Raw genomic sequence first — 12,729 nt, forward strand, 5'->3', positions numbered from 1 at the left:
GGTGAAATCAAGGACATAAGGTACTTAAGTATTAGGAAGGAAAATAAATTTATCTCTATTTTTATGAATTATATTAAAAAATAATTTCTTTGAGGGGGTGATACAATTTCATTTAATTGGGATTCAAAGTTAATATTTCCTGTCACCAAACAATTAGCAAATGGTCACCAGTGAAAACCATTCTTTGCTTATAAATCATAAAAACAGATAGTAGACCAGATTTGGTCCATGAGTTACAATGACTGACTACCCTTTTGTTTAGTCATGGGCTTTTATTGACTGTGACTGAATTTTACCTCTGGCCTGAAAACAAACTGTGGGTTTTTATTTGGACCACTGTTGACTGAATATATGAATGAAACCTAAGAGGGCAGTCTTTTGCCTTCTTCCTCTATTCTTGACATTCAATATGTTGTGACTGACCACTACTCTAGGTATCACCTGAGAGCTTGTAGACATGCAGAATCTCAGTCCCCTCAATCCCCTGCAGAACAACTGAATCAGAATCTATATTTAAACTCGATCTCTAGATGATTCCTATACACATTAAACTTTGAGAAAGCTGCTTTAGCACAGAACATTATCAGATCTGATCTAGCAAATTCCAATAAAATACAGTTCTCTAATTTCAAGCACAAAGTATGTTTAACTCATTATTTTAGTTCATTTGTGCTGCTAAAATAAAATGCCTGACTATTTTATGAAGAATACAAATTTATTTCTCATAGTTTTGCAGATGGGTAAGGCTACTCTCTGCTTCCAAGATGGCCCCTGGGATGCTACCTCTCCATAAGGGAGGAGTGCTCTGTCCTCACATGACAGAAGGTGTTGGGCAAAAGGAACAAACCTTCAGGCACCTAATCTGATTCATTTACCTAGAGATTAGATACACAGATATATCTTTTAAAGTCACCTACTGAAGGTGAAGACAGAATACTGAAGAATTCCAATACTTCTGTATTCAGGATTAAGTTTCAACATGAATTTTGGAGGGGACAAAAACATTTGAATCATAGCACTCCTTTACCCAGATATTTTAGGGCAAAGCATATTGAAGAATCTAGTTAACTGTGTTTGCTTTTAATTTACTATTGTACTCCAGTGCCAATGAAAAATGACTTTTTAAAAATTCAAAGCAAAGTTTGATTCCATCCTAAATTTAATACAATTCATTTTTAATTCTTAACTTATATGCGATCACAACATATCCAAAGCAGAATGCAGTTTATCAGAATGCACACATTTTAAACCTCTTACAGACCTGTATTTATAAGATAAAGCACAATGGTTCCAAAGGAGATATTATATTCAGATAAATAATGTATGTTTTAATATTGGCTGTGTGGTTGCAGACAAGCCTTTAAGAGTATTGAAGCTCTTAATAGTATATTCTACATCCTCACATGCAATAATTTTCCAAATTAGACCACAATGAAATAAAAGAAAGAATTCAAATTCATTCAAATATTAAGGTTGTGCTTGCCATTTTGTATTGAAGCAAAATCTAATACTCAAAAGAGGATATATTAAGATTCTTTAGGTGTTGGTGAAATGTATTCATTGAGAAAACTAAGAGGTTTCCAAGAGTAGTCTGATATATGAGTCTCTGATATGTAAGTTCATAACTATAAATATAAAATTCTGTTGAGTCCTTGATAAATTCCCTTTGGATCTAAGATTTTGGCAAATTTCTGGAATAGGAAATTGGCTCATGTAAAACACAATGTTGTCCCCAAGTCACTCTATAGAGGCAGCTATGATTTTATTGTCATATGCATTTGCTGCCTTTGGGGAAGATATTTATCATTTACTATTAGAATGGCATTTTTAAATTTTAATTTAAATTTTTTTTCTATTAGTGGTGTGTTTCTATATCTGATCTGAGCTATCCCTCTTGTTTGTTTCTTTTTAGATCACTGGGACTCATTTCAGGAAATTTAGCTTCACTTAGTGTTTTAATTTCTGAATGTAGAGCAGGTAACTCATTTACCTAGAGACTAGATACACAGATGTATCTCTATGAGGAATCAAGTACTGCTTCAGATGGTATTTGAGATTGTCTACTTCACCTCAAATTTAATTCCAATTTGAAGTTAAGTTTTAGAACTGGGTACATTAATGTGCTTTTATTTAAAAAGGAATAATTAAAATGAATAACTTTGGGGGCTAGATATTTATGTTTCTTCTTTGGTGTTTACATAGTTTCTTCTATCAAATATTTTGCAATGGGTATAAATGTTATTGGGAAAGTTTGTCCATTTGAAAACTATATAGAAATAAATAACTTTGCCTGAAATAATAATAATTTTAGTGATCCCTGACTCAGTTTTCAGTGTACAATCACTTTGGTTCCAACCAAAAATGGATGTACTGGGAATGTGTAGATATCAACACCTTGACTGACCTGGATCATAGAAGAATTTTAGTTAGAATTAGAGTTTTCAGGTTATTTTAAAGAAGATGTTGAAGATATTTAAATATATTTCATCTACATTTTAATTTAAATGATATTTAAGAGTCACAGTAATTGCTACCCACTGTGTTGTACATTTCTGCTTTGTGTAAGACTTAATAACTGTCTTAATTAGGCTAATTTTAGTCAGATTAATATTTGTGTATGTCAGCACTAGCTGCTGAATACCACATGCTGCAGGATTTTAATTAATGCTAAGGAAAGGAAATACGCATGGTGTAAACATTTTTTAATTGAAAAAGGCCAAAATGAAGTATGATCAATTATGACAGAGGATAAATCACAATGATATCACTAATTCTAGATTTTTGAATTAGTGTTGACCTTTAAATAATTCTATGTAAGTATAATATTAGGAAAATAAAGTCCGGATAAAACACTTTGAGCCTATCAAGTCTTTGCCTTCATAGACCTGGAAGGTTGTAGAGAATTTTTCAAATAGTTGGTATTTTGACTACTTTTGATTCATTAGGTGAAGAACTCAGGAATGTCATATCTTGAATCAGAAACCCCTTTTTCACTGCATTGTTTATGAACCACATAAATAAAATAAATTTTATTGTTTCTTTTGTTAAATTTCTAATTTGACTAACTGGGTGAGATTTCCTTATCTCTCAGACTTAGTTTGAGCTGGGCTTCTGCATGTCAAACCTTAGCCATTGGCATTGTCCTTATCATCTGCCTCCTTTGGCATTGTCCTTATCATCTGGAAGGCACATGACTGAATGTGGAAGGTCAGGAGAGTATAGGGAATAACGGCCATTGTGCTAACTGGGAAGGGCAGCAAAGAGCTCAAGTAAACACTGATGATTTAACTTCTAGAATGTAACAGCAAGGTATGGCTGGTGGGTGGACTAATTTTAAGAATGATGATAAAATGGCCTTAGAAATTAGAATGCCTGAATTCAAATGACACTGTCTTTGTGACCCTTGTTCTATTAAATGATGGTTTATCAAGAGGTTCAATATAATATGCATACGAAACTGAATAGGTTCAAACCAGGAACTCCTAAATATATGTTCATTCATAATTTATATACTTCTATACTCACCCACATTTTCAGGCACTTGAGTTCAAAGTGAAAGGAAATTTTAATATTAGACTAATCCAATTATGTAAATTAGTATCAAGAAGTACCCTAGGTTTGTACTTTTATGTCCTGATAAAACTTGTTAATCTTCTATAATCATAACCAGAATATGGAAAACTTAAGCAAATATCTAGTTTAAAAGATGCATATCACCACACTTTTATATTCCCATAGCAAAATATTATGCAAATAAATGAACAAGTATGCAAATGATAAATGAATCAAGTCAGGCTTAGAAACAACTGAATATAGTATTCAGTACCCAGTGGAACATAGCTTAATTTCTTTGAAGTGAGTCTAGTTTTTCTTTTTTCCTGTGCAACAGGTTTTATTACCAATATTGAAGGGGAATATTTAGTTCATCAACAACATTGAACAATATACCAGATGATTTTAACTTTATCCTGAAAAAATACTCTTCATTAAGAATAGATATTATTTCAAATATGCGGAAGTGGGTATGATCTGGAATAAACTTGTTGATAGCTTTAATAAATACCAGGAAGCTTACACATTAAAATGTAACTTATTGTAAACAGAAAGAGCAGGAAGTATATGTATGGCCTTCACAGTACAATAAGGGGCTGCGGCTATAGCCCAGTGGTAAAACACTTGTCTAGCATGTGTGAAGCCCTGGGTCCATTCCTCAGAACTGAGAGAAAGAGAGAGAGAGAGAGAGAGAGAGAGAGAGAGAGAGAGAGAGAGAGACGAGCAGTATGGAGAGAGATAAAGAATAGGTTCCATGTGTAACCATAAAGATCTAATAATAATAAAAAAAATAACAGGTTGACCAGAAGAAGAGAATCTTCTATATTTCTGACCTTGACTTTCTCAGTGGAATTGTTTGTCAAGCAGAGGATAAGATGTTTGGTTATCATTGCATGATGTTTCCTAAGAGTTCCAAACTCCCTTTGTTTTCTGCTTATGCCCATCAATTAGATGTGTCCTCTACAAATCATGGAACATAATAATAGCTAACATTGACAGAGCTCTCACTATGTGTTAGAACTATTTATGGGCACTAATGTCTTCCTGAGTGTTTTAAAATGTCTTAAAGAACAAAGGAACCCAATATTCATCTGGGCTATGCCCACAAGGGAAAAGAAAGCCAACTAAAGACAAGAGAGCTTAGGTGGCCATTCAGTCACCCAGTGGCAGATCAGTGGTAAATCGGAGCTCACAATGCAGACCCCTGATTCTGATTAGACTGAACCAGCACTTTTGCATGAGGAAACACTGTTACGCAGAGGACAGAGTGATCAGAATGGACTTAAGCTCCTTCTTTCCCATTGCAATAAAATTTATTTTATGATTTATTGGTTGTGTCCTAAGTACGATATCCTATCTTCAATCATTACACTTAAAAATGTTTGAAAATCATTGCTGTAGACTTTACTATTTTGAGAAGTACTATATTGAAGTTGTGTATCACCATACTAAGATCTTTTCTTTTCTTGTTTTTAGTGGTGCCAGGGATTGAACCTAGGTACTCGTGTATGCTGGCAAGCACTTTACCACTGAGCTACATTTCCAGTCCCACAATACTAATTTTTAATAAATTTTGCTATTGGCTCAGAAATTTAAAAAAATTCACTGCCTGTGTTCATTTTTAAGAACATATTGGCATTGACTTAGGAGGAAGAACTGCCTTATTGAAGAAAGATAGGCCATTTAGTGATACTGGAAATTTTACCATCTCTTTCTATCAATAATGAATTCTGAGGAGGCATAAAAGAATGGTTATGAGAGAAGATGTGGATGTGTAGGTAGAGATTTGGGAAGTCGCATGTTATCATTTATAAATTTACCTTCTTTGCAATCTGTGAAAATCTGACTGTACTCAAGAGCATGTAGCTAGTTTAGATCTCAGCAGAATGCTTTTTCTCTTTTTTTAAAGAAGTTGCAGACAGTTTACTTGAAATGGTAAGCTGTACTTACTAATGCAGGCTGACAGAAATGGTCCATCTCTCTTAGAGGGAAACAGGCAGGTGCTGAAGTACTCCATAAAAGGAGCCAGAACTAATAATGGTAGGATGCTGATGGCATTCATTACTGCAATTGGCAGAAGAAATCCATCCAGATTCAGGTTGGAATTCATGGTCTGCAGATAATATGCTGAAGGAATCTACATTCAAGGGAGGAAGCAGTCGTGCATTAAGACAGTGGTTTAAATTTGAACAAAGCATAAGATGCCTGTCCCTTGCACGTACTCTGTGAGAGATGAGTTGGACATTTCCCAGTTTTTCATGGTCCTAATTATGAGCTGATAAAAGGTCTTCATCTGTGACAATAGGAGCTCTGTTTAGTCAACTAACAAGACTACTGATTCTTTATAGAGGACTCTTGCCACTTAGTTTATCTTCTTAATTTTCTACTAATTTTGTAGTTAGGATGACACATAAGAAATCACTTAAATTCTACACATAAGCAAAATAAATTTTTTCCCACAAATGTTAAAGCAAAAATACCATAGAAAGTATTAATGATGTTAATTTTCACCCTGATGGCAAAAACTGGAGTCTAAAATAGATTCTTTAACATCTGGTTTAATGGCAAAATAGATAAGAATGGTCTTTCCCAAGAAGCAGGGACCAATGTGGATATACATTATTTCTTGTAGGTTTTCTTCTTGGGCTCCCTGAATTGAACTTGTTTCTAATCGTGACATGCGGAAAAAGGAGAGAAATTCTCCTTCATTTGTGGTCTCCTTTTAAATGAATTACATCACACTGGTGTACCACAAAGGGAACTACATGAAAAAGGTCTGCATAGTAAAGTAACAGACACATTTTAAAAACACTATTGCTCTATCCCAGCCCTTAATGTATTGTGAGTTTTTTAAAAAGTATTTTTTAGATGTAGATGGACACAATACCTTTATTTTATTTATTTTTTATTTTATTTAATTTTTAATTTTTTTAAGATGTTGCTAGACCTTTATTATATTCATTTATTTATACGTGGGGCTGAGAATCGAACCCAGTGCCTCACACATGGTAGGCAAGGGCTCTACCACTGAGCCACAATCCCAGCTCCTAGTTTTTTTTTTTTTTTTTTTTTAATTTTTAAAATAGTCCTAATGCTAACTGAACCCCACAACACTAATTTAGAGCCTCTTCCTGTATGCCAAGCCTCATGGTAGGTTATAATATCAGAACTAAGGCACTGTGTCACATGAAAGCAAATCTCTTACTTTTCTGGTTCTTGAGTTGGTGGCACGTACTGTATCCTTAGTTTCTGGTGGTGCAGAAACATCCTGAGTGGCATGGAGAAAAGACTACCAGGTCTTCTTGAGGAATGGATTCTCAAAACTGTTCTTTGGTTTTAACTTTTGCTGCCAGTGCAGGAACTGCACTTAGACTCCTGCCTTATTGTCCTGGGAGAGGTGCCCTTCTCAAATACCCGGATCAGAACTTCTTATTTGATGGTTCCACTAACTCCTTCTGTCTAATCAATTGTGCAGTTCAAGAGGGTTTGAGGAACATTGGGGTCATGGAGTCAGTACAGTTGTTAACAAGTCCACCAATCGTAAAACGAGTCTGTGGCTAAGTTAACTGCCTAGACATGAGAAAGAGCTTCATTTTTACTGATTTTTTTTTTCTTTTTCTTTTTTTGGAGGAGGGTACCCAGGATTGAACTCAGGGGCACTCGACCACGGAGTCACACCCCCAGCCCTATTTTGTATTGTATTGAGAGACAGGGTCTCACTGAGTTGCTTCGAGCCTCGCTTTTGCTGAGGCTGGCTTTGAACTCATGGCCCTCTTGCCTCAACCTCCCAACCTGCTGGGATTATAGGCGTGCGCCACCACACCCAGCCTCATCTTTTTTTCTTTCTACATAAAATATATCCTGGTGATAATTTATCTTCCAAGTTTTAATTTGATCCTTGGGATAATAAACAAGGCTTGTTTTGGTTAGGTACGGGAGGCAAGAGTGAAGGGAACATTAGCTCGTTCTGCCCTACTTTAAGAAAATTATTAAGCATGTGTCCCTTGATCAGAGGGAAATGAATGATGTGTTTGAAAAAAAAAAAAAAAGTGTTGGCAGCAGACAACGCTAAGACTGAAAGCCTCCCAGCATAACTTGGAAGTTTCTGTTACTGATTTCAAATGAGAATTATTGTTAATAGGAATAAAGTTATTATCGGCATGAATCACAGACACAGAAACCTGTTAACTTAATAATGTGGCAAATGTACTATTAATCTTTAGTGAAGCTATATTAATATATTGCCTAATCTAAGAAAAGGCTCCAGTGTCTTGAAAGCTTGAAATCATTTCTGCTTCTGCCTCAAGTTCTGAAATCATCCCCTTTTAAAATTTTAAATACTTTTATTTCATACAAGCCTCTGACTATTCAGAAATAATTGCTGTCAATAGAGATTCATTTTCACCTTTGAGTGGCCAGTAATGTCAAATGGCAACCCCATTGGCCTTAATATCAACATATTTTAAATGTATGTCTTGGAACTGAAGGTCAATAATGGCTACTAAATTTAAAATATGGAATTCTCTGATGCTTTATTCTTGGTAGTTTGATTGCCTTTGTACTGGTGATTATTTCATCTGGGGGCAAAGTCTAGTATCAGCCTATCCTTGCAGAGCTTCCTCTGCAGAAGTAAGGTCTAACATTTTCTTTAAAGTTTCTAGCATAACATTACTATATATAATTTTGGAACCTATATAGTTTTTTTGTATTGGGGATTTTTAACCCAGTCTAAGAGAGGCACTGCAGGTTAACAGCAAAGCACTGGCTTAATACCAGCCCTGAGTGGGGCTGATCATTCTGATATATGTGCAAGTTATAAGTTACTTAGTGTTTCTGAGCCTCAGATTTATGATGATAATTTCCATCAGGTAGGCTGGCCGTGAGGATTAAATTAGATATTAAGAAACCATTTCTTGAAGCTATGACACATACTAGGTGATCAATAAATATTAGTGTTTGTTCTTTGCAATAAACTGGGAATCTAGATTTGGTGAGATGCTTAACATTAATTTATCAAAATTTATTGTATTTATGTAAATAAGAAATATATAATGGTTTACAGAGAAGGCTCAGCAGTAGAAAAACATATTAATTATCATTGATGGTGTAGATAAGGAATTAGTAATTTGTGCTATTTTCATAGAAGGTTTTGAGGCTAGCTATGTGCCACTTAATAATCAGTTACTAATTTCCCTATTTTAAGCTGTTTTTTGATATGACTGTGCATGGATAATATTTTTGCTGTATTCTGCTCTCGTGTCTGCTTCTAATATAGAATCAGGGGGGAGGTTGAATCTCCTAAATCAGACTAGCTTTCATGCATTGTTTAGACCAAGGGTCAGCAAACTTTCTGTAAAGGACCAGATGGTAAATATGTCCACATATGGATTCTTTGGCAGCTACTCAGTTCTGCTGTTTTTGTGTATGAGCAGAGAAAAATATAACAAATCAATGAGTGTGTCAATGTTCTGATAAAACTTTATTTACGGACACTGAAATTTAAATTGCATATAATTTTCACGTGCTACAAAATATTCTTTTGATTTTTTTCCAACCACATAAAAATATAAAAACCTCGTTAGCTTGCAGGATGTACGAAAATAGGCCACAGACTCAATTTGGCCTGAAGGCATCAGTTTGCACACCTGGTTTAGAGGAGCAGGCATTGTTCTGAGACTCAGAGGGTCCCTTCTGCTATTCCTTTCACTACTATTCACTGTGACCTACCACCCATATCCCTTTCAAAAATCACTAAATTTTTTGAGCTTGTTTCCTCTTTAACAAATGAAGCAGTTACAGCATTGATCTCTAAGTTTCTTTATAGCTCTACTGTTCTATGATTGATTCCTATAGCTCACTTTTAGCCTTCTAAATTCCAGGTTGGGGGTCAGCAGTGAAGAAAGTCCCAAGTATGTTCAGAAACTTTTATAAATCATTTATTTTTCTCCATAAATAACTTTGTCTTTGACCATAACTACATTAAAACGTTTTAAAAATCACATGTATCTATGAAAGATACTTTGGGCTTAGTGTTTTCTCTTTGATTTCCTCACAGCATAGGCACTGAATCCCCCATAGAACTAACAGAGTGGGTGGGGAAAAGCATCCTTTGCTCATTAGTCCTTCTACTTAAGAGGATGGTGGAGGTGGGACTCAAATCAGTCAGTTTAGCCACTTGTTAGTACAACTTTTTAAAGATTTAATGAGAGGGGAAGGCAAACCTTTGGCTAACAGGAGGCTTGGTAATTGCTTGTGAATCTGATATTTTCATGTGCCTCTCTTATGCCTTCTGACTATGCACTCTGCAGAATCATCTGCACCTAATGTCAGACATTTATAGTTCTTTAGAAGAAGCATATGCCAAGGGGTTCCTAAGGGATGCTTCTGCTAACCCCACTTAGCTCTTGAAATCAGAGCCTCTGATGAGTAGAAGATTTTGTGGAATTACAGCTGGATGCAGTGTATGTAAAGCCCTTGTTGGGGTGAAAGCATGTGTCTTCTTGTAATGTTAACAAGTGATCAGTTTATTCATTGTCTTTCCTTACCTGCATAATGCACACTCTGTAAATTAGTTGAAAAATGAAGAGAGGGAGAAGGGTGAAGAAGGGTTTTGTGTCTTCCACGAGGAGCTCGCTGTAGCAGCCGCCATTTTTTTCCTTGGCATGGTCTAACCAGTTTGTCACATCTCTGCCAAGCTGAAAATTTTGCAGGCAGCATGTTTTCAGTGCATTAACAAATACCCCAAATGCTGCCAGGAGGGAGCAACCTGCAAATAATTGGAGATATTATGTATCAGTATAGGAATTGTTCTTCAACTTACCCAGATGTCAATCAGAAAGATGACAATTAGAAGGATGAAGGGCAAAATGACTGAGGTTTCAGCACCCAAGGGGTTTCATTCAAAGGAACAAGCTCCTGACAAGGATTCTGGCATCCTGATGACCAGCCCAGGGTGGTGCCTGACAGCTGATGTAAAAAATGAAAAAGGTAAGATCAATGGGAACATATTAAATAGGGAAGAAAGGTGACAAAAGAAAACACCAAAGTAAAGGATTTCATAGTCTCTCAGAAGTCTCACACTTTAACTCATTAATGAATAAGATAACCTGAACTTTCTTTTACATCCTCGACACAAAGAACCAGTACTATTTTTTAAAATATAAATCATTATATAAATAATCTTCACTTTACTTGGCAGGTAGAGGGTGGTTCTTATTTTGACACAGAGATGAAGGGAAATGTATTCTTTGCTTTGACTTTATCCTTGAATATCAGACATGAGGTTAAACTTTGAACTCTTTAACAACTTTATGAATGTTGATAGTGTTACTGAAAGTTCACATAGGATAAGTTGACTTTTGACTTTTCTTGTTCCTTTACCTGGGTTTATATGGCTGTTGCTTTAGTGCAGAAGCATTTTATTGCCTCAGATGTTAGCAGTTACTGCTAGTGATTTGCAACCTCATTGTTGCTACTTTTATGATCTTTCAGATTTCGTCTTTTTTTTTTTTTCACTCCATTAGGACTTCCTGATACAATGACAGATAAGATACCCCCATAGGGTTAGCAGTTCAGCTGTGTCATCGTGATTGTTACAATTTTTCACAGCACTCCCTTCCACCAGATAAATCCTTCCAACTACCTAGACAACAAACCATGGTTCTAGGATAAATAGTATAATAAATGTGAAAACATTTGGATTTCTCCAAAGAAGTCTGATATAAGGGCTCCAAATATTGTTTGATCATCATTTTGGCTGTGTTCAGATTTCCTATAATAAAATTCTTGATTAAATGTATTCTAACAAGATCCATAAATATCATAGAGTCTTGGGTTTTGTATTTAAATGAATAATATTGGTTAATATTTCTTTTTATAGTTAGAAAGTTGGTTATGTTGATTTGATCTGATCTTTTCTTTAAGAGTTGTAATAGACTCATTATGTCAGTCTTTGATTAATTGAGGAAGCTGGGGGCCTGGTAATTGAATATGGAGCCTTTCACCTTCAAGTCACTGAATCTAATCCAGTCCAAATTGGTAGTGACCAAGAGTGATTGCAGTTGTAGCTCTTCAGTGGCCTTTGTGAGGTGTGTCTAGGTAATATGGAAGTATGTTGGGATAATTACTGACAGGATATCTATGGTTGTCATTGCTTCTTCTCAGTCACTGCCAGACATAGCGAAGACCCAGGGACTGATACATTCAAGGGGACAGAAGCATCTGTCTCTTAGAAAAGAAGTAACGGGCAGTTCTTTATTTTTGCAGACAGAACTGCTCTGAGACTTTCCTAGCTATTACAATTAGTTTACTTAAGGTTTAAGTAGGATAAGAACATGTTGATGAACAGTCCAGAGACTGAATCTGGAAAGGCCTGGACTAGCAGGCTTAACTCCCTGACATTGCCTTATAATCTTGTCTCTGTGGCTCATCCACATGTTCTCTGCTCAACTCTTGCAAAACAGTGCTATACATAGCAAGGTTATTATTAGTATTGATCCAGATTACTCTATAGTTTCAAATATAGGCTTTATTATTAAATGACAATTATTTGCAATATGGATTATTTCCAAAAATATTTCCCCCATTCCTCCCCAATACACGATTTTTTAAAATTTGGGGACTTGGCCCAATGCAGTGGCACATGCCTCTAATCCCATTGACTCTGTATGCTGAGGTAGTAGGATGGTAAGTTCAAGGCCAGCCTTGGCCAACTTAGTGAGACCCTGTCTCAAAATAAAAATGTAAAAAGAGTTGGGGTAGTGGTTCAGTGGTAAAGTACCCCTGGGTTAAATCCCCAGTACAACCAGCCTGAAAAAAAATCAGTGACTTGTATTGACTATAATGTTTTAAGCACACATTTTCTTGTTTTGCATTTAAAAAATCACTACTTTTGCAAGATAAATTTGGATCTATTCCTAATACATGCTGAATCAATATAATATTATTAAACAATTAAATATTACTAATGTTATTTCTAAAGAGAGGTAGCTTAGATTAGTGCCTCACAAGTTGTGTTAAAAATAAGATATCAAACTGGGAATATAGTTGATGGGTACAGTGCTTGCCTAGCATGTGCATAGTCCTGCGTTCAATCCCCAGTACTGCAAAATAAATAAATGAATAAATAACCAAACAAAGAAATAATACGTTTTTTAAAAAATTCTCAAGTAATGGTCA

At 35.4% G+C, this 12,729-nt stretch overlaps 1 protein-coding gene across 1 annotated transcript in view; it reads right to left on the reverse strand.

Annotated features, from left to right (window-relative positions):
* The window catches only part of Slc15a5 (solute carrier family 15 member 5), a 78,811-nt gene that overhangs the window by 41,589 nt on the left and 24,493 nt on the right, over nucleotides 1–12,729 (reverse strand). The window contains exons 4-5 of the mRNA XM_047548082.1: nucleotides 10,098–10,318; nucleotides 5,503–5,689 (exon numbers count right to left, since the gene is read on the reverse strand). Coding sequence (XP_047404038.1) covers nucleotides 5,503–5,689; nucleotides 10,098–10,318 — 408 coding nt within the window. The remainder of the gene's footprint in view (nucleotides 1–5,502; nucleotides 5,690–10,097; nucleotides 10,319–12,729) is intronic.

Source organism: Sciurus carolinensis, chromosome 4 (genome assembly GCF_902686445.1).
Source record: "Sciurus carolinensis chromosome 4, mSciCar1.2, whole genome shotgun sequence".
NCBI lineage: Eukaryota > Metazoa > Chordata > Mammalia > Rodentia > Sciuridae > Sciurus > Sciurus carolinensis.